Below are 24,129 nucleotides of genomic sequence, written 5' to 3' on the forward strand. Positions count from 1 at the left end.
TAAGAGGAGTTTACCTCAATATAGTACGTAGAACACTTCCATATGATACCCTCCAGAAATTAAAACGGAAAAAACGAAAAAAATCGACGACTTACCGGTACATTAAAGTAAAATATAAATAATTAAATAATCAATTTAACACAATTCAAAATCAATTTAAAACAATTAAAATTCAAATTAACGCAATTAAAAGAATCTAACGAAAATATTCAAAACGATTTTCCTTCCTGAAGCTGACAATGCTTTTCGGCCGACTGTCGTGATCACAGGAATGAAAATTACCGAATCAGGCTAAACCTGCAACTTAAATAGTGATTATATGTCTTCGCGCATGCGCGTAAAGGTCCATGCATAGGAGATCAAATATGGCCGCCGAACATTAACAGAATTCTCGTGTAATTTAATTTCAACAGTTTCTGCAATTAATAGTCGCGTATAATTACGTTGAACGTTAAGTATTTTGGCCTCATTAAATAAAAAAGTATGTTTTTCGTTAATGGCATGAAAGGCTAATTCTGACGCTGCTGAACGAGAAGCATGAACTGAGGCTTCGTGTTGATTTACACGAATATTAAGAGAAAACTGCGTCGAACCTTGGTAAGACGAGTCGCAATCACCGCAAGAAATGTTGTATACCAGATCATTAATTTGAGCTGCGAACGCGGAAAGAACCGAGCGATTGTTCAGTATAGTGTGTAACTTCCGTATAGGCCTAGCTATAATTTTAAATTCGGTATCTTTAAAGAATCCGTTAAGCTGTTTGTGCCACTGTTCAACATATGGGACAGAAATAAAGTATTTTTTGATATTACTATTGTTGATTGTAGTATTTTGTATCCTATCCTTAGCTTGTACCCTAATTCGATTTATTGTGTTAATGGGATAACCCCTGTTTAAGAATCTGCTAGTTAATATTTGTATTTCTGAGTCCAAAGCAGAATCCGTCGTTGAATATTTATAGGCATATAGAAATTGATTAATGATAATCGATCTTTTGTAGGTGAACGGGTGATAGCTATTATAATGTAGAAGCATACCGGTGTTTGTGGGTTTTCGATAGATGCTAAATTGTATTTTGTTCGAGTCCCGGGTAAGCGTGAAATTTTTTCGTTTTAATTTCTGGAGGGTATCATACGGAAGTGTTCTACGTACTAAATTGAGGTAAACTCCTCTTATTAATTTACTAATCAATATATATATATATTTTTTTTTTTGACTAGCAAGTCAACAGCAGGGATTCAAAAAGAGTGGAAATGTTGAAAAATTACATCCAACATAATAGCAGGGTTTTCCACGCACAAAGCACCCTGTTATGTGTTGTGTGAGGATTTCTGCAATTTATCAATCATTTAGAGTGAAACTGTGTTGTAGAAGTACAGTGTTATACAGGGGTTGCCTGTAGAAATTATTTTCAGCTCTTTTTAAGTCAACACACCACATTAGTGGCCAAAAGATTTTGAACCACAGCAAAATAATACTCACTTAGCTAGCCCTAGGAGATCATACTTCAAGAATGGCTATTACAGATATAGGATATGTGCTTTGTCTTCTGACTATATTTACAATTACAATTTAAATAATTTCCATTACTAAATTTTGCAACACTGTAGTGGAAAGATTGTAAACAGAAATCTTAGCACACCTCTTTTCCAGTAGAAAGCCACACACACTTGGCTCTTCAAAGTAAAAATGTTTCATTTGAAGGTAGCAAGGGTGTGAAGTGTTCAATGCTCAGAGCAAGTCATATCATGTAAAAAAAAGCAAGCAAATTAGAAATTTAGAGCATTCAGATTTAATCAGGGAGGATGACTTCTGACAATTAGTTATTGCCAAGCATTACTCAACAAAACTACTAAATCTGATCTCAGAAAATAGCTATTCTTTGGCAAGTTTTGTGACTAGAAAGCGGATTTAAGATTTACATATCCAATCCTCCTAAACAAAACACACACACACACCGATGAGCCATTATGACCAGCGGTTATGCAAATTGAAGCAACTGGAGGTGAACTACAGCGTGTGTGCAGGTCGGGACATGGTAAAAAAAAAACACCTGATACTGAACTCTGATAATCAGTGTTACTCTTGTTCTTCAGATGGAAAAGGCAGCAGACTTAAGCGAGTTTGACAAAGGTCAAATTGTAATGGAGACAACTGGGCCAGAGCATATTTGAAAAGGCACGGCTGGTGGAATGCTCACGGTATTAACCATGGTCAGCCATGGTTAGTACCTACCGAAACTGGTTTGAGGAGGGAAAATCCACGAACCGCCGGCAAGGTGTTGGACGACCATGGCTCATCGAAGCTCGAGGTGAGTGAAGGCTCTCCCAGTTGGTATGTGGCACAACTCGCCAGTAATTGGAATGCTGGTGATGGGAGTAATGTGTTACAACACACAGTACATCGAACCCTTCTGAAAATGGGGTTGCGTAGCCACAGGCCACTCCGAGTGCCCAGGCTAACCATGGTTCACTGGTGACAGCGCCTACAATGGGCATGCGAGCATCGAAACTGACCTGGGGTGATTGGAAGAAGTTTGTCTGGTCCAATGAATCATGTTTCCTGTTACACCATGTGGACAGCCAGGTATGTGTGCGTTGTTTACCTGGAGAAGTGATGGTGCCTGGATGCACCATGTGACAAAAACAAGCTGGTGGCGATGGTGTCATGCTTTGGCTAATCAGTGTATATACAGCAGGCCCTCGTTATAACGTGGTTCGCTCTACGCTGATTCGCTATAACGCTATTTTTATATTATAACCTATATCTCACTCTAATGCTGTCACAACTCACTATAACGCTCTTTTACCAGCGTACAGATTGAATTTTTGACATGTTTAACGAAAATGATTCATCTGACATAGTCGATAGCTTGAAAATGAATAGCAAAGTTTCCCACACTCAGTGAAATTTTCTCCCACACTAATTTAATTGCACTATGGTGACTTGTTACGTAGTTCCGAGATCAACATTTTAAAAAAATGATCAAGTATATTGCTTGTAATATTTGCGTTATATGCATTTATCCGAAGTCACTCGGTACAGTGTTAGACATCGTTGGTTTACTCGAACATTGTATCATAATTAATGCAACGCTCTTACCTTTTTGAAGATTAATAATGGTGGATAAGAAAAAGAGGAACAATGTCTGGATGCGGTACGAAGCCTACTAAGGTAAGAAAAATACTGAATTTGAAATTAAATTAAATTATACGTTTTGAAGCGAATCAATTCCGTTCAACGACAAGTGGATGTGTGCAATAATTTAGGACTGGCAGATTACATTGTAAGGACAATTATAAAGAATTAATTTTAGTAGCCAGAAAGACAGGTGTCCCACTGCAACCAACTAGGCCGGCTATTATAATTGAAATGGAGAGACTTCTAAATAATTTTATTGAAGGTAATATACAACACACAATTCTGTTAAGTTAAATATTATTAAAGAAAAATCAATTAGCCTATATGATGATCTGAAGAAAGCTCACTTTAAAAAAAAAATAAAATGTGGAACCATTTAAAGGTAGTAAGGGCTGGTAAGATAGATTTAAAATTCAGGGGGAAAGCTGCAAGTGCAGATCAAGAAGGAGCCAAAACTTTCAAAAAAGAACTTCTAAAAATTATTGAAGAGTGGTGTTAAACTTCTCAACAAGTTCTTAACATAGGTGAAACAGGACTTTTTTGGAAACAAATGCCTAAAAGAAGTTTCATGTCGAAAGAAAAAAGAAAAACATGTCAGGCTTCAAAGCGGCGAAGGATCGGTTGACTTTATTGTTGGGTGGTAATGCTCTGGGGATTTTAAAGTAAAACCCCTTTTAGTTTACTAGGAAGACAGCCAAAGTACAACCCAAAATCGACCAAAGCTACGAAAACTCTACAGCCTGAGGCCATCAATCGGATTAATAAATTCACGATTTTAAGTTTAATACGTAATGTAGTTACTTACCACATAATTATATACATATGTATATGGAGAATATTTTATAGGTACAAATTTTTAATATTAAATATTTTGATCGATATTTGTGCGTCTTTTCGCTACTGTTTATTATTGATTAGGAAATATCCTATGGCATAGATCATGACTCACAAATACATGTTACATTACGGGAATACGGTGCTCGGTGCTCGTTTAGCGTTGATTCACTTAGCGCTCTGTTTTTCGGGAACAAATTATCAGCGTTAAGCAGGGGTCACCTGTACATATATATTAATCAAGACTACAGACATCCTACCTTTGAAGAGGAATACTATATACCTGCCCATGTGTTGTTGCTATCAACTGAAAGCTATAGTGGAGTATTGATTTTGATTTGATATTTGGTTGTATCAGTCATTTAAAAATTTTAATCTGAATTAAATAAAGGTATTTATTGTAATTAGTTTTTTTACAATAACAGCAAACATATAAGTATGATATCCAATCCCAGAGGTCTCTTTAAACAAACCATCAAAAATAGCAGTCAGGTTAATTTACATTACCCCTCTAAAAACTCACTCCATTCCCATTATAAAAATGTTCATGTTCAAGTTGTTGCTGCTTGCTTGCCTCTTCTACAGTTATGTCTATAATCCCACCTCTTCCTTTCTAACTCCACAGTCTAAACTACTATGAAAAAAAAAAAAAAAAAAAAAAAGAGTGGGGAAAAATTGGTCTTTGGGCAGACTTGAGTCAGTTACATCATTACTGAAAAGTGACTAGAGTTATCGAACCACTTTGAAATAATCATTATTCTGCACGAATTGGGTCACTGAATATTCTAACCAACCCATCTGATGGAAATGACAAATAGCTATGTAAATTAATGATTTTATCTAGTGAACAAATGAAATTCTTGGGAGTGGGGAACTTGCAGCGTATGTTCGTCTGGGTATCACACAAATAACAGGTATACTACTGATGCTTGTGATTTTAAACATATTATACACCAAGTGCTGAGTGTCTAAAATACAGAAGGTTGAATGATAATTACTGAATCATTTGGTTATTTCTAAAACAGCCATGTGAATAGGTGATTAAAGCAACATTTCTTTTCTATTCATTCTACACTTTGCAAGCCAATTGAATTCTACCAAATAAATGTTTAGTTTAGGATAACAAAATGAGCATTCAAATAATCATTTCAGTTAACTGTTCCCATCACTGCCACTAATCTCTAAATAGTTCTCTCGGTTTTGCACTCAGAATGGGTATACCGTTTGAAAACACTGGAGAATATCTGCACAAATACTTTTAATAAAATATTTTTATAAATAGGAACGTCAGTTTTTTTCTAGTGGACATTTGTGAATAAATGGTTAATGTGCTAATTTAAAGTGCGACCAAAAAGTCTAGAATTATTTTCTCTGAAACATTAACTGAAATGTTTGTTTCATTTTGCCATTGCAGATTGATGTAGATCAGGGTTCGGCAACCTTTTTTGAGTGAAAAGCCATTTTTGAACTAATTAAAAAAAAAAAAAAAAAAAAAAGAATCCAAAGAGCCGTACCTTAGCTCAAGCTGAGAGGATGGGGGAAGGTGTTTTATTAAAAAAAAATATATATTTTGAAGTATTATTTTTTAATAGGTTCAGACAGCTTCTTGATTTATTTTTAACATAGTTCGTGTTTGAAAATATTTGCTCGCAGAAATATGTTGAATTCTTGAGCGAGTCCCTCAGCATCAGGTGAGTATGCCATAATTTATCTTTAGGCATGCTGAGAGACTCGCATTGTTCAGACAGCTTCTTGATTTATTTTTAACATAGTTTGCGTTTGAAAATATTTGCTAGCAGAAATACATCAAACCAAAAACTGAGAGAAGTCCAAATGCAAATATTTTCAAATTTATATTATAAGTGTCTGGTAAGCTACTTTACACATCGAACACAATTTAGTCTTGCACTCCACATGTCCTTAATTTTTTTAAGTCCTCTAAATCCATTTCAAATTGTGCTTCATAAATTTCAGGGAATGTAGAAAAATTTAATCGAGAAGTATTCACTTCGAGAGGTTTGATTAAAAAATGAAAATGTCACCTTTGTCTCCTAAAATCCTGAGATCTACGGCTAAATTCAGTATGCATTTTGACAATCGTTTGTTGAAAAAATGGCAAATTAATAGGACTGGGATTATTTTTAGTACCTCCTTGATATTGTTTTTACCACTGCAAAATGTGATAAAGCCTATGTTTCCTTCGAAAACAACTTATGTTCACACGAATACAGTTTTCCAAAAGCATAACTGCTGTGTTGCCCTTTCCTATTAATTTCTTATTTAACACATTTAAATGCGAAGTCACATCTGCCATAAAGTAGAATTTTTGTAACCAATCAGTGCCTTCTAGCTCTTCAGATTCAGCATTCATAACCTTAAATTTCTGTCTTAAAAATAATTTCACTTCATCAAGACAAGCAGCAAATTGCATCAACACTGCACCTCTAGAAAACCATCTAATGCTCTTATGCATAAAAAGGTCAAGTACACTGACAATAGACTTCATCAAGAAGTTCAGGGAATTGTCGATGATATAGTGGTCTTGCCATTATTTTATTGACTATCTTTATGACCAAATCCATCAACTGTTGTTATCTCTTTTGGAAACATTTGCAAGCAATGTGCTTCTTGTTGAATTAAACAGTGAAAGGAAAACATCATGTGAAATCTTCTTCCAGTCACATAGCTCCCTGAGGAGCTGTTGTGGCCACCAACAAATTCCTCCAACTGCATCGATCATGTGCTCTACAAGCGGCATTGCAAAGTGTCATGCTCAGAAGTTCACTGATCCTATCCTTCCACCTAGTTGAAGTATCATGTGAAATGTTTTTTCTAAATAAATTAATGAAATCTTTGTTCTCACATCTCGTGTTTGGGGTTCCATCAGTCATGATACAAATTATTTTGTTCATATTAATTCCCTTATTTTTGAAGCATTCAGTACTTGCAGTTTCTATATCCTCTCCATGCGTTTGTCCTGTAAGTGGAAGTAAATCAAGAAATTCTTCTTGGAGTCCTTGAGAATTTATATATTTACAAACGAGGACAACTTGCGCAATATCACCAACATCGCAAGTCATCACAGGCTATAGAAAATCCTGATGTTGACTTTAGGTCAATAATCTGCTGATTAGTTACATCTTTGGCCATTAGCAAAGCACTGTCCCTCACAGTTTTTTCAGATATTAGCATTTCTTTAAGTTTCGTAATTATTATTTTTTTTAACTTGCTGAAAAGATTTTCCGACATTTTAATAAAATGTTCTTTTATGTATTGACCGTCTGTAAATGGTTTACCCTGTGTTATAATTTCACTAGCAGCATTTGTATTGCTTGATGATTTAATCCACTTTGACGATGAATTCTTTGTTAACATTTTCTGTTGAAACTCATCTACAGCCTTTTTCCTTGGCTCACTGGCTGGATATGTTTTGGCAAATGTATCATGTTTAGTCAAAAAATGTCTTTCTATGTTTATTTTTTTATTGTTTGAAAGTTTTTCACTACATATTAAACACAATGGAAGTTCTGGAGAATTTGCCACAAATGCATACGACTCAGTCAATTCCTTCTTAAATTCCCAGTTTACTTGCTCAAACTTTCTCTTTTGAGTTGACATTTTAAAAATGATAGCAATTTTAATGTCATTTTATTTCACTTGTTTAATAATATGTCACTGATTTAAAAAGTCAAGTGATTTATAATATGAATTCATGTACCTATAACAAACACTACATACACACGGATATTATTTTGTTCCTGTTTTAACTATTATATATTCACCACAATGATTAATCTTCGACATCTTGGAATACATGTGCCCTGCTCGCAATGCACAGGCAAACTAAACTGAGAAGTATGTGCGGCTTGCATTTAAACTAATGCTATATTCATGTCGTTGTACACTGCTCTTGCCGTACATGTGGGCTAAAAAGTTAAAAATCCGCAGTTACATGTTAAAAGAGTTGCCGGTTGCCAACTGCTGATGTAGATCATGGAAATGTTGTGTGATGACACTGTTGTTATTTGGTTTTTAGGAGCATTAGCAACTAAGGCCATATTGCTCCTAGGATATGTGGTGGTCATTCCCTGACCTTTCCGCATCCTCCATATTTGGTGGTCGTGGGCTCGAACCCCGGTCTAATCAAGAAGCATGTGCTATGCACTGCCGCTCATGCCCACCTGGCTACGGAGGCGCCTGATGACACTGTTTGATTGACTTCTCATTTAGTCATATTACATCAAAGACATTCCACTGATGTTATTAATTTCTCTGTAGTTTTTTTGGGTAAACTACTCTAACATTTCATGATTTCAGCTTTCAAATCTTGTACACACAAAATTTGTTTCCATTCACATATGCCTACATGGAAAGTATGTACCATAGATTCTCAGTCAAATTTAGAATAGGGGTTCTGGTTTACCACTTCATAACTCATACTTTCTTATGTGTCTGTCAACTCTGTATTATGAATGGATTACTGTGGAAGATCCAATTATTCCCATCTCATTTTCTTCCATAAGGGAGTAGAGCTTCTTGTATTGTTTCCTGGTAATCTGATGATCACTGGAGTTTTACCGTTAAAGTCAAAAGCTGCCCAAACCACGACAGATTCATCCCCCTGCCTTGTTGCCTACTAAAGAAAGTTCTTGGTTCTTTTCTAAGAATTTTTAGATGGACCATTAGGTCCATCTAAAAACCCACATCATGCCCACCATAATCTTGCAGTTAGGTGCTCAGGCTTTAAAGGTGGTGTTTTTGCTATTTTTCTATAGACGAAAGTCGAATTTATTGTGAGACAATTTTTGATAGTACTTTTACATATTCTATATTCAAATAGATCAGCTGCTTTCTACAGAGAGTAAGAACTGCGGTTCATTAAGTGAATAATTTATCAGATCTCTCAGGGAAGTTAATTTTGGCCTACTTCAACGAGGTTTAACTTAGCATTTTTCACCCTTCTGAAGTATTTTGTATACTCCTGAAGTTGACTTATCCAATGATGTGCTCATTTTCTGTCTTCCTTGCTGTTGGGCACACGATAGCAGGTAAGTTTACTTAAATACACAATTATCACTTTTTACAAGAAGAATCTCACAAAAACTTCTGGAATGTTGCAGAAACTTAAATATTCATTAATCTCATTTATACTTGTGATTTACTAAACTTACATGCTGATTCCGGTATTTTTGGGTGTTGTTTTTTAAATTTATGTTGATTATTTCAATAAAGCTTATTTGAAATGAGCTACATAACACCTGTAACAGCAAATTGGAACAAAAACATTTTGCCAAAATGCTTCGTAGAAAATCATTCTACAAGACTGTTTGTACACACCTTAGTCACATGAAAAATATAATAATTGTGCTGTGAAAAAAAATCTATTAAATATGTCATTCATGAAAACAAGAACCCTACATTCATCCTGCCACCATTAATAGTTATATAGACAAGCTGTACATTATTACATTAAAATAAGAATTATGTTGTTATGCATAATTGTAGATAGCTGCTAGAGAGAGAGAGAGAATATCCATATACATTGGGGAGAAATATCCATATACTTACTATTTAATATGTGTAATTTGTGCAAAAAAGGTAAATTATGTGTATTTAATATGTGTAATTTGTGCAAAAAAGGTAAATTTCTCTCATTTTCAGTAGACTTCCTAACTAATTGTGAACTGCTTTAGCTAATTACCTATGCAAGCCAGCGACCTGCTTGATATCACTCATAAAAACTGAATGGTAGACAAAAAATGTTTGATTAGAGTTACAAAATTTTACTTTGTTTGTGTGGAATGAAATCTGTCTCCCCCCCCCACCCATGGAGACATTTAATTAAGTACAATACTATTTACAGAAATAGTAAGACACTGTATACAGAAAAGATTAACCATGGAAGCCGCATGAAAGGAAAATATTACATGCAACTATATACTAAAAAAAAAAAATAAACAGAGATTTTCAGGTCATTAGAATGTGAAGGCATGAATAAAATTTTCCTTTTGTCTTAGCTCAGCAAAGTATTGAAAATGAGAGAAAAAGCTCCTGAAGAAGCTTCCATGCTTAACCTCTTCCATGAATAGCTACTTAATTTATGTGCATAAAAAAAAAAAAAAAATTGCATTCTACATAACCAAAGTAAAATTTCACAACTGTAATCAAGCAATCATTGCTACGATGGGCATTCTCCTCCTCCCCATCCTGAAAGAGAGGATTATCACAATATTTTGCATAGATTATGGGTATTAAATGACAAAGAATATCCCAAATGGACACTCTATCTCTCTCTCTCTCTCTCTCTCTCTCTCTCTCTCTCTCTTCCCCCCCCCTTTCTTCCCCAGTCATGTACAATTTTATATAATAAACACCATGGCATGCATTTTATGGATGACTCCTATGTTGAGCAAAATGGAACTCGGCTATCTCCTTATTATGTGCAAGAAACTGAGAAAAGATTTAACATACCTTGTTATGAATTACTTAAAAATAGTTTTTTTTTTTTTTAAATTCTCCAATCAATTGTCATTCTCTCTCTCAAATTGAATGAATACATGTGGTGAGTTGAAGATGCACAGCACCTGCATTGGGAAATTATGCATTTTGTATTGTTATCAGTGGTATGAACAAAATGGATTAGTACAGCTGTAACACCAGTTACAGTTACATGAATTCTCCATCATTCTGCACACAATTCTTGGAGAGGTGAACAGAAATGTAAAATTTAAAAGGTACTACCACATGTTGTATAATTATACTGCAGTACACTAGCAAATTTTTGTTACAGTTTCATCAATTTCATTATAGCAATGTTTTCTTGGTTTTGGCAATCTTTTTGTATTCACAAGTCATGGGACCCAATCTGTAGTTCAAATTTCAGATTTAAAAACAGCTGTACTTTGAATAATCAGTACTAGAATGTATACTAAACCCTAACTTATTGGTCAGAGAACAGCAGTCACTTCCAAATTTAATAAATTTTAGATAATCCAATAACTCATTAAAGAAGATTTACTGCATAATAAGGCAAAAGAATACACATAATAAAAAGTATTATAAAAATTGTAAAAAAAGGATTTAAACATTTTTTACTTTAGTTGACAGCTGGCAGAATTTGATTTTGCACATTCTGCCAGCTGTCAACCCGATACACTTCTGTGACTGTCATTACCTCTTTTCACAAAATTCCCTGCCTTGGAACTGAATTTGCAATTATGCAAAATATGCTTTGGACTAATTCAAAAGCTTGGGATATATAATTCTAACTTCCTTCTGCCAACTTAGTGGATTTTTGTTTCTTTACAAATGGGATAGATATTTAAATATTGCCAAAATTTTCTACTTGAAGATGTGCCAAAGTGTGCTAGAGAGGAATTAAATTCCTGCCAAACTCAGATGAATTTAATGTTACCAGGTGAACTCCTCACAAAAAAACCAGATAATTATTAGTTTCACATACCCACAACTTTGGTTTCATGAATTTGCAACACTTAATTCAAAATAAATGTTTTCAAAGTTTAAAGCAATATCAATTTCAGTTGCCAGTGATCAAAATTAACGAAAAATATTAACGTTAAACTAATAATAACAAAAGCAATTTTTAACCAAACTCCAATAACTATATCTTATTGTAAATTTTGATTTATAATGATCCCAAGAGGGCAATGATATGATTATAATACATATGATACATGATATAATGGGGGTAACAACACTATAGTGGACAGACTGCCTAGTAGTCATTGTAGTATGCAAATAGTTTATTAGAATGCAGAAAGCAAATTAGGGCATTGTAACAGCAAATTTCATATGTGGAGATCAATAACCAGCATGAGTCCAGCCCAAGTAAAAGAAAGAACCATATAAAAATTAAATAAATAATATATATATATATATATATATATTAAAGTAGCGCAGCTTAATTTTCAGCACTCACCTCTTGACAAATCCGCTTGGATGTGATGAGATTATAGAAGACACAGTTAATAAGAAACTTACTTTTTTTTTTTTTTTTGGTAGTTGTTGGTGCATCGGCTTCTGTGGCCATAATACACCTCCCAAGGTTTTTGCAGTACTTTGATCCAAGCCCGAGGCGGGATTCGAACCCGCGACCTTTGGGTTGCCGGGCAGGCATTTTACCCACCCGGCTAGCCCGGTCGGCATCTTACTTACTTGTACTAGATCGTTACTAAAGTTGTGGCTCAATTTTAATTATTTATTTTTTTTTTTTTTTCAATCTGAATTTGAATCTGAATTTTTTTTTTTTTTTTTTTTTTTTGAATTTATCCAGACATTCCTTTGTCCAGTTCAGGCTCAAATTTTACCCAAAGTGCTAGTCAGTTTGCTACTTCCCATTTGAGGCAAAACTGCATAACAGGTTAAAGCTGAAGGTATAAAAGCTGGACAAGTGCATCCAGTTAAAAGTATAAACCAACACCAGACATTCTTGTTGAAAACTAGGTAGTCCAGCCAAAAACTGGATGATTGACAAATTAACTGCATCTAGTCATTTTAATGTAACTGGAGTGAAGTATATCAGTTATCAATATTATTGCAATGAGAGTTAGGAAGCTACAGACCTGTTCCATAATTCGAGTCATTAAATAACTGATGACTTAAGTCAGTCATTCAGCAAGCCATCACTAATTGTATATTACCCCTTTTAGTTAATCTGAAAAATAAAAATCCAATGATCGTGGATATTCGGTTATGAACATTAGCATTCGCAGAGACATATGATGCAAGAAAGCAAGCTTCTGCAGCATCAGCCAAAAAAAAAAAAAAAAAAAAAACCTTCCTATTTCACCCCTCCAATCAACTACCTGCTGGCTAAATGCAAATACCCGCACATCTATTCTACAACTGTCTTTCCTCAATTTGAATCTGTTCCCCCTCAGGTTCTTAATCTGAGCAAGAGGAAGAATCCCATCAGCATTCAGCTTGCTCAACCCATTCAAGGCCTTATACACCTCGCAGGTGCCTACTCTGCAGGTGCTGCAATTTGCAGAACTTAAGCCTTTCTTGGTAAGAGCACACCTTAGTTCCCATCACTAATCCTGTTATCCTTCTTTGTACTCGTTCTAGCAACTTTATATCCTTACTGAAATGAAGCCTTCAGACCTGTATCCAGTACTCTAGGTGTGGCCTGACCATTGCCTTGTATAACGGGATAACCACCTCGCTGTCCCTGCTAGCAAAATTCCTATACATCATTGACAACACTCCATGACCTGCCCTGGCAGTCTCTCTGCACTACTCAGCAAACTTCATATTTGACTGCACAATTAACCCCAGGTCCTTTTCGCTTTTCACTTCTGAGTGTAGTACCACACAGTTGGTACGTTTCTCTTTGGTTATTGCTACCCATATGCAGTACTTTGCATTTGTCACTGTTAAACTTCAGTTGCCACTTTTCAGCCCATTTGCCCAACTTATCTAGATCCAGTTGGAGTAGCATACTGTCTTTATTGTCATTAGCAACCCTGCCAACCTGTATCATCTGCAAACTTGGACATTCATCAATATGATTGATAAATATACAAAACAACAATGGGCCCAACACCGAACCTTGGGGAACTCCACTAATAACATTTGTCCACGAAGAGCAGTGTCTGTTGATTACCACTCTCTGTCGTCTCCCACTCAATCATCCCTTTATCCATTGTAGCAACTTACCCTTAATGCCATACCTCTCCAAATTGTATAGCAGTCTTCCATGTGCAACAGTATCAAAAGCTTTCCTAAAATATGATATTTTGATATAAGATATCAAAATTATTTTTGGCATCAGTTCCTTTTTGACCACATCATAGTATCCAATCAAATTGGACAGACAAGACCTTCCTTTAACAAACTAATGCTGTGTCTTAACTATTACTGCAGTCTTGTCTAGATGATCCTGCAATGCTTCTTTAATCAGAGATTCCATTATTTTCCCCAGAACACAAGTTAAACTAACATGTCTACAGTTACCAGTGTCATCGTTTGAACCCCCTTTGTGAATTGGTGATACATTTGCACACCTCCAGTTCATGGGGACCTCCCCTGAGTCCAAGGAAGCTCTCGTAATTATTGCTAAGGGTTTGCTTACTTCCTTTGCTGCCTCCTTTGATATAACTGGATAGATCCCGTCCACCCCAGTGCCTTTTTTTATGTTTAATTTCAACAATTTATTCTCCACTTTGCTCTCAGTTATTACAAAATCACTTAGCTCCCCGTTAGAGTTTGATAAACTTCTGGCACTTCCCTCATTGAATAACTTCTCATGTGCGAATGTAGATGCAAAATATTCATTCAGTTTATCAGCTACCTGAGCATCAACATCAATAGTCAACCCATCTATGTTAAGTTGTCCAATCTGATTCATCCCTTTCCTTCTAGAGTTTACATAAGTAAGCAACCCTTTGCTGTTTTTTTTTTGCATCCGTTGGCAAGGATTTCTAGTAAACTGCCTTCACCTGCCTAATCTCCTTTGTGGCTTGATTTTACAGACTAGTTTATATCTGCTATAGGCTTCTGTGTCACCTGATACTTTATATGCATCCCATACATTTTTATTCTCTGCAACAAGCCTAATTAGTTCACCTGACACCCATTTAGGCCTAAACCTTGAACAGCATTTCTTAGTTGGAATGAAAAGCCTAGTAGTCCCCAAAATCAAGTCTCTGAAGGCTTCCCATTTAGAATTCAACGTTGGTAACATCATCAGTTGATCCCACTGTACAGAATTTAAAAACTGTCTGAGATCCCTGTAGTCACCTTTATGAAAGCAAAAGCCCTTCCCTTTAGCCTTGATGGTAGTTACATCCTGAAATAATTCCCACATCAGTACATTGTGATCACTGTCACCCAGTGGTTCCTTTATCTGCAAATTCTTAATGCATGAATAATCACTGTTGATAATCAGATCAAGAGTATTACTCCCTCTGATTGACTCTCGAAATGTTGCTGTAGAAAGTTATCCAATAAATCCACAAAAGTCTTGCTAGTGTGAGTGACCAATCCACAAGTCCCAGTCAATATATGGAAAGTTAAAATCCCTCAACATTGCATTGTTCACCAACATCAATTGGATGCACTTTGATAGATACTCCCTTTTCCCTTCCTGTCCTGTTTATCCTTTCTGTACACATTGTACTCCCCAAATTCCAATTCTGCACTGCTTATGTCTGTGTAACACCAAGTCTCTGATATCCCAACAATATCTGCTTTTGATGTCTTGACTAGCACTTCAAGCTCATCAAATTTATTAATTATACTCCTAGCATTAGTGTACATGCAAGTATACATGCACCTGTTTCTACTCTTAGTTACCCTAACACAGCCTATGCATTTATTTGTTCCACAATGACTCCCAGCAGTCCTGGAAATCTCCATTGCCTTGCTTTCCAGGCTGCTGCTCATTTTAATAGAAGAAGTGCAAGAACCACTTTTGCCTATGCTTGCAGCCACCGTTAACCTTTTAGTCTGTGTATCCCCCCAAGCTAGCAGTTTTCCAACTCACCTAACACTGCCTCAATAGCATCAGCAAATATTCTTGCACCCTTTCTATTTAAGTGTACCCCATCCCTGTAGAAGTAGTCTCTCCTGTCAACGAGCACAGACTAGGCTGGAAAAAATTCTACTCCTTGAGTCTTGCAGAATCTCTCAAGGGCCGAATTGATCGACAAGGCTCTCATCATATACTCCCTCCTATCGTATCTGGGCAGAATTACAGACACTTTCACATTCAAACCTACTCGCGACGTTTTTTCAACATTGACCTGTACTTGAGTAAATCTGTAGATCTCTTACTATTAATGTCATTAGTTCCAACGCGTACAACAATATCATCCTTTGTGCCCTTAAAAGATGACATCTCCTCTACAACGTCATCAATTTTTGACCCTGGCAGACACCCTGGTCTTGTTGCACCTATCCTTCTTGCATAGTATATTCCCTGTCTCTCTGACAATAGAATCACCAACAATAACTAGTTCCTTTGGCCCAGTGCATTCTGCCTTGGAGATTGCCTCTGTGTTGCCTGATGCACAGGAGTCAGCTCTGCCATTGAGCTGGACAACTGAGAGCTTGATGAGGCCCCTCATTAATTTCTTCGAGGGCATTTACCCTACACCTCAAGCTCTTGCAGACGCCCATCAGAATGCCGAGTTGGCACTTAATTTCTTGACACTCTAGGCATCTAGCACACAAAGATATTCATTCTCCTTGGCTAGATCATGTTCCGTTGAACATGATATGTTGCCCTTGTTATAAACAAAACACTACTGGATAGTGACAAAGCTAACGTATAAATAACTGTTGGACACATCAGGGGATAGCCAGAACTGTTACTAGAGTCAGAATCAAATTCCAACAAGTTTTCAATAATAAATTAACTTACAGTTCGGGTTGCATGAATTCTGAATCAGTGTCCTAGACTAATTTTTACATCATATACTTGAATTTCAGGAAAGCTTTTGATACTGTTGCACATAAAAGACTGGTGTATGAATTGGAGCAGTGCAGTATTAAGGGCAAGCTACTGCTATGGATAAAGAGATAGTTCAGTGGGAAAAGACAGAGTGGTTATCAATGGGCACTGTTCTTCGTGGACTAATGTTATTAGAGGAGTCCTCTGGGGTGGGTTCAGTGTTGGGCCCATTGTTATTTTCTATATTTATTAATGATAATGATAAAATCATATCATGCTAAATGTCCAAGTTTGCAGATGATATGAAGGTTGGCAGGGTGGTTAATAACAGTAATGTAGCAAGATCTATAAAAATTAGGCAGATGGGCTGAAGTGGTAACTGAAGTTTTTTTTTTTTTTTTTTTTTTTTGTTAGTTATTGGCACATTGTCTTCTGTGGCCATAATGCACCTCCCAAAGTTTTTGCATTTTTCTCTGATCCAAGGCGGGATTCGAACCCACGACCTTTGGGTTGCCAGGAAGGCACTTCACCCACCTGGCTAGCCCGGTCGGCAGTAACTGAAGTTTGACATTAAAAAATACAAGGTACTGCATATGGGTAGTAGTAATCCCAGAATAACATACCAGTCAGGTGGTACCACACTGCAGATAATGAAGAGTAAAACAGACTAGGGTTAATTTTACAGTCAGACACTGAGTTTTATGGGTGCAGGCAGGCTGCTAGGACAGCGATAAGGTGATTATAATGTTGTATAAGGCAATGGGCACATCTTGAATACTGCATACAGATCTGGAAGCCTCATTTTAGGAAGGATGAGGATCTGTTAGAATAGGTAAAGAGAACAATAAGATAAGTGAGAGGGATAAAAGGATACTCTTACCAAGAAATATTTCAGTTCTGCAAATTGCAGTATCTGGAAACCACACACCTGTGATGAGATCTGATTGAGGTGTTTGAGGCACTGAATGGATTGAGTAAACTAATAATACATGTGAGAGGATATACTCACTCAGTTTTCACTCATCTATCCTGTAACTATCCTTCCTCAATTTAAATCGAGGAAGGATTATTGCAGATGTGTGTAAATTTTCTTTCAGACAGTGGGTAATTGATTGTTGAGACAAACTTCCATCTGGTGTTTGGAAATGGAAAGTCTTAACAATTTTAAGGAAGAACTACACAAATTGCTAGATCAGCTGGACAGGTGATATGGGGAGTGTTTTTTTTTTTTTTTGCATCATTTGCCACAATACTAATAGACGCAGCTCAAGAATAATTACAAATGGTAGAGCTTTCATTATCTACTAATGATGTCAATATATCGTACGAAAAGTTTGAACTCAAGTTTGAACAAAGAAACAAACAACAACATCCTGTTAAGTCTTAAAATGTTACATTACTTTTGGAGGGATATATACACAACAATACCTTTAAGTACTGTTTATCATACTGACAAATAAACAAAATGAACATGGACCATGACAAAGAAAGAAAAGTCGACATCACTTGGTATAAACTAGAAATTCCTCTTCTTCCCATAATAAACTGGTGATGAGGCAGAGGACTGTTTCCACTGCATGGCTGCGTACTGGTTTTGGGTCTGAAATGATATCACTATGACTCATTCCGCATGAAGTTGTGGTTAAGAAAATGTTCCTGATTCTGCCGATATTGAGTGAAAGGTTGCGTGCTTATGACCTACAACAGCCCAGGATTATTACCGAGTTGTGTTCCACTTCAAACTTCTTTCATCCATTGCACCCAACCATTCTCCTAAACAGTGCTCCCATAAACGGTAACTATCATCAGGCCTGTTTTTTTCAGTCATCAAGGAAATGGATTACATACCAGCAACGTGATTTAGACACCGCATGCTGACTTGTGTGCATTCACATTGCATCTGACTTGCGGAGGTGCTACTGTAGATTGATTGTACGATTGGGTGTTCTTTCTTTTATGCCCATATGGCCCTGTGTGAAGCTACAACTACTGCTTATTATGTGATTAAAACATAGTGGTGGTCCATTCCTTATAGAAGTAGTAATGAAATTACAGCACTTGCACACTTGGAATGTGTGAACTGTCAAGGAAAAAAAATGTAAATCATGGAAATTATACACAATACAGTATTACATTGAAAGTATAAGTTCCCTGTAAGATCTGATCATTGGCACCAACATGAAACAACAGCAGGAAAAGTGCACTGAATTATAATTACATACAGTAAATGCCAGTTACAGTTATCACTGGTTATTAGAATCAGCCGATTTAGAGAATCAAATTTCAAAGAATCGATTCAGTCAATTAAATGCACTACATTTTCATCATTTATTATAATCACATCTTCGGTTATAAGAATCAGTTTTGAACGCCTCTGTGATAATTTTCTAAAGCTATGTTTTTACAATCTGTTATAAACAGGTAGTTACTATAGCGTTAATAGCAGAAATTGTCCAGTTCGTCAAGGAGGAAAATGAAGATGAACCCAAACGAATTCCAGTTGCAAAACGGAAACTCGTGAAGCTATAGTCATCCTGAGGGAGCTGTTGTTGGTTTTTTTTTTTTTTTTTTGGTTTTTAGGAGCATTAGCACCCAAGGCCATATTGCTCCAGGGATATGCGGTGGTCATTCCCTGACCTTTCCGCATCCTACGTATTTGGTGGTTACGGGCTCGAACCCCAGTCTAATCAAGAAGCATGTGCTATACACTGCTGCTCCTGCCCACCTGGCTACGGAGGCACCAGTTCCTGAGGGAGTATTGAAAAAAACTGGTGGAAGTGATCGTGAATATAGACTGTTATACAAAATTGAAAAATCTATAGACTTTGTAGTGATAATTTAAAGCAACCCAGAATAAGTGACTATTTAAAATTATAGTCATATTACAAAGTGTTATGTTTAATTAATATGTATATTAATTAAGCTATGTACAAAAATATAAATTTATTTTTATTTTGCTAACCTGTGCATAGTATTCTTCCGATTTTAATGCATCATTTAATTGGCAATAAAGTGTAATTTTTTGCTTGTATTTTTTGTCTATATAGTTGTGCTTATATTTTTATAGCTTGTGGATAATATTCATTGATTTTTGCACATTAGAATTGGCATTTATTAGAATCAAAATTCAATTTGCAAACGTGATCACTATAACCAGAGCTTACTGTATATGAAAACTTACCGTAAAACAGTTTTTATTTCTTTAAAACTAGGACGTTTAGAAGGTTCATATGACCAACACTGTGACATTAAGCTATACAGACGAGGAGGGCAACCTGGTGGAAGCGGAAGCCTTTCTCCATTTTCTATTCGACCAATCACATCATTATTCTTTACACCTTGAAATGGTTTAATGCCCAGCATTAAAATTTCCCATTTGCAAACACCTGAAAAGTATACATAAAACAGCTGTGAAAATGTATAATCTTTTATCAAAATGAAGATTTTATAATTTTGGTTTGTTCCAAAGTATTTAAAATTATTATCCAAGGGTATAAATACATATATGCTACTGTCAACAGTTGCCTATTTGTAATGCACCTAAAAAAGACTTTAGTAACAATAATTTCACAACCACATCCATTATTACATTATTCTCTGAATTAAGTTTACTACATTGGAGCTTTCATTTAAGTCCTCCAATATTTTGACATTGAAAGGCAAGAAATCTTAACTGTAATAGTAGCTATTGTAATAGCTATTGCTCAAATTTGTGGGTCTCAAGTAGATCATTAAAATGTTTATATTTGGAAAGATAAGACTTATTAATGCACTTATCTCCCTGATTATGAAAATTTCAACCTATTCCTGTTATGTCAGATTTTTTAAATTTTCCATTTTTTCATATTAAAAGCGGTACTTACATGATAATAGAAAAAAAAATTACAATTGAAAATTATTTTTCTGATGACTAGCAACATCCACTGGATTTAAATAATTAAGAATTATTTATGAGTAATGAGTGACAGGTTGTGCCACCATGACATTCTGACAAGATATAAATTATCATAATAATTTTAAACAGTGCTAAGTTGCAAAGTGAAATAGCACTACTTTAAATTCCACATATGAAATTAATCAGTTGTATTCAATATACAACTTGAACTCAATTGTTTTTATGTGTTTCTATAATTCACTTTGAAGAATGAAATAAAAGGTGTGATTAAAAAAAGTTTGGGATGACTTTGTATCTTCAAATTGCAGCATTGTATTGAGCTGCAACTTGTACAATGTTTGTCATCTTGCCTGGAGGCGCCTCCGTAGCCAGGTGGGAAGGAGCAGCAGTGCGTAGCACACGCTTCTTGATTGGACCGGGGTTCAAGCCCGTCACCACCAAATACGGAGCATGTGGAAAGGTCAGGGAATGACCACCGCACCGGAGCAATATGGCCTTAGTTGCTAATGCTCTTAAAAACCAAATAACAACAACAACTTGCCTGGACAAAGTATTTCTTGCAGATAAACAGGTGATTCGTGAATCATCTGTTTATCTGCAGTTAGCACGAGTTAGTACATATTGAAAAGAAGGTTATGTGTTTCATCACATTTTAAAATGAGTAATTTTATTGAGCAGTGAATTTGCATCTAATTTTATTTTAAATTAGGGAAAAGTGCAACAAAGACCCATAAAATGTTAAAAACAATTTTCAGAGAAGATGCTGTGTTGTTCATTCTGTTACATAACTAACATAAAAAAAGAACATGCAGAAATGAAGAACAGTTCTTTAGAATTCCATAACTAATTCTTTAAAATACATAACCACCTGTATAATGGTGGGCACCAATAATAACTAATGTTGACTACTTAACAAATGGAAATTTTCATAGAATAACGATTTCATGCACATACTAAAAGCAAAACAGAATATATCATACTATTAAAAATAAAATAATAAACACTCTTTATCAGTTCTTTCATTGGTACAAATAAGACAATTTTTGAATATTGGTTTTGGATTAATTTAATTTTCCTTTATCTTTAAACCTGCAATTTTAGTTACAACTGCTATTGCATATTATTTTAATAAAGAACTAGGGGTCTTCACCCCCTGCTCGCTGTGCGAGCAGGGGGTGAAGACCCCTAGTTCTTTTGATAAAATAAAATACTTACAGAAGCTTTCGACACTGTGTGTCTCTCTTCCTCAGCTATAAATACATAAATATGTTACATATGGAAATCAAGAATGGTACTGTGTGGTCATGCTAGATAAACAAAGTGCGTGCACGAGATTTATCTAGCATGATCATGCTTAAACAGAAGCTTGTTTTACCACAATAAAACAAGCTTCTGTTACATATTTCAGCATTTGTTACTTATTACCATGGAACCTGCATCCCTCTTCTCCCATTGGCTAAATAAATATCACTAGGAGGAAAATTATTTTAATGTATAGAAAGACAAGTGCATACATTACATGGGAATAGCAAAAAATATAAGACTACAGCTCAGTTTTCTTGATAATCACAAAGCTCTCTGATAAAGCAAAACATCTTTAAGCATTCATAAGTGATTTTCCTAATGTAAAATGACTGTAGTAAAATATTATAATCTTTGCAGTTAACTGCCTTCTCTCTTTTCTTTGGGGAATAATGAACAATTCATTCAGACTTGTTAAATGATAACTGAAGGAAATAAATACAGTTTTATTTAAATTCATTAGCAAAATATCACTCAACTACAGTTACAATATCATGCTTGCTTGAAAGTAAAAATTATTACAAACATGCAATAATGACTAAAATCTTATGGAAGTTTAACATTAAAAATACCATGTAATTTTATAAAAATAATTCAATATCCTCTTATCAAAATTACAATCTTTTTTTCCTTTTTTCTCTCACACTAAAATTCTTGTCCTCTTACAACTGCTAAGTACCCATGTTCATGCTGCAGTGTTATCAACCAAGCCAGCAGTAAACAAAGGAAACAGCTATTAGCTTGTGCTTTTTGTTAATATACATTTTAAAGTAATATGTCTGAATGAAATTCAGATTATACTGAGAATAAAATTTTAGTTATAGAAATAATATCATTGGGGTGTGTGTGTGTGTGTTAAGTATAAAATGGGATGAAAAGTTAAGTGGTAAGGGATACAAATAAAAATAAAATTACATTTGCACCTGAGCGCACAAAGCAGCAGCAGCAAAGAATAAAAAAAAAGTTTATGTGTGAGGTAAAATTAATAAGTCTGTTGAAAAGTGCAAAGATGGATGCACAAATTACACAAAACGCAAAAACTAATAGAAGGATAGTAGAAATTGGAGATATTGAAGGCATTAGAAAGAATGTGAATATCCTATATGACGAATTAAGCAAAATTATAGGCTGAACTGGATAGCCAATTAGAGAGAAGGGAACTGTAAAGCAAAAATGATTCAACTGATTTATGGAGTAATAGCAAGCATCAGATAAGGGTGGGAAATTCTGGTTATAAGTCCAAGAAAGGGGTAGAGAAATTATAAAATTAAAATCTGATGTTAGCTAAAAATAAATATTGATACATAATCAAGTATTTCATCAGGTGACTACACCTGATCATGTATCAAAAACTGCATTTCTATACTTGTTCATACCTGTGGAAGAGAAGCAAATTTAAGAATAAAACTAAGTGAGAGCAAATGTTTTAAAGCAATAGAACTTCTACAAAAATATGGACAAGGTAGTCCCAATGCAGTGTATGTTGTAGAACAAAATAAATTAAAGTAAATTAAGAAGTAAAATTGTAATAAAATTAAAATAAGTGCTTACAGTGTAACAGATGCAATAATAGGTGGTTATAAGTGAGAATTAGTAAATGACGCGATTTATTAAAAATTTTAGAGAATTTGTATAATAATGAAAAATAAGAAGATAATGCAAGCAAATGTTATATATACGCAAGGGAGTGAAACGAGGAAAGGGAAGGGATGAAAGTAGATAAAAAGGTGAAGATAGTGAGAGGCTAAGGACAGTAGGAATGTTTGTATCACCCTCTTATTACACTAATAGCTTTACAAATGAGAAAAAAAGTAGAAAGATAAAAAGCTAAGAAAAAGATATTTCTTAGCTTTTTATCTTTCTACTTCTCATTTCTTGTTCGTAAAGGTATTAGTGTAATATGAGGGTGATACAAATGTTTCTACTGTCCTTAACCTCTCACTATCTTTGCCTTTTTATCTATGCTTTCATTCCTTCCCTTATACCATTTGCTTGCATTATCTTATTTTACATTCTTTTACAAATCCTCCAAAATTTTTACTAAATCGCATCATTTACTAATTCTCACTCATAACCACCTAACATGTTTTACAACATACACTGCGTTGGGACCAGGACCACCCTGTCCATTGTGGAAGTTCTGTTTTATCCTCCTATTTGCTCTAACTTATTTTTATTTGTTTAAATTTTTAAATGTGCATCTGATGCCAGAATTCTCTGATAGCTGCAGCTTCACTAATAGCACCTTTTCCTGCAACGTTGTTGACATTGCTGCTGTAGTGCAGGCAAACATCTACTGTATGATTTTGAAGAGACTGCTTTGCTTTTATACAGTACAGTAGAGCTCAGTAGTGGCACTGTGGAAATAACTTACAATCATGCAAATAACGCAAGTTATTTGCATAATCATAACTAAGATAGCTAGGCGCCATACAGTGACAAATTTTTTTTTACAATAAATGGCGAGTGCATTCTTTATTGTACCTACTGTCCAAATTTCTCTTCAGTACAAGCCTTAGAACTCGCTCCAGAGCCCTCTACA

The 24,129-nt window shown here is 35.2% G+C and overlaps 1 protein-coding gene across 1 annotated transcript in view; it reads right to left on the minus strand.

Annotated features, from left to right (window-relative positions):
* The window catches only part of LOC150085450 (focal adhesion kinase 1-like), a 377,186-nt gene that overhangs the window by 62,104 nt on the left and 290,953 nt on the right, over positions 1 to 24,129 (minus strand). The window contains exon 23 of the mRNA XM_090374569.1: positions 19,572 to 19,776. Coding sequence (XP_090230695.1) covers positions 19,572 to 19,776 — 205 coding nt within the window. The remainder of the gene's footprint in view (positions 1 to 19,571; positions 19,777 to 24,129) is intronic.

Source organism: Mastigoproctus giganteus, chromosome 5, assembly GCF_048544385.1.
Source record: "Mastigoproctus giganteus isolate SK-2022 chromosome 5, ASM4854438v1, whole genome shotgun sequence".
NCBI classification, from domain to species: domain Eukaryota; kingdom Metazoa; phylum Arthropoda; class Arachnida; order Uropygi; family Thelyphonidae; genus Mastigoproctus; species Mastigoproctus giganteus.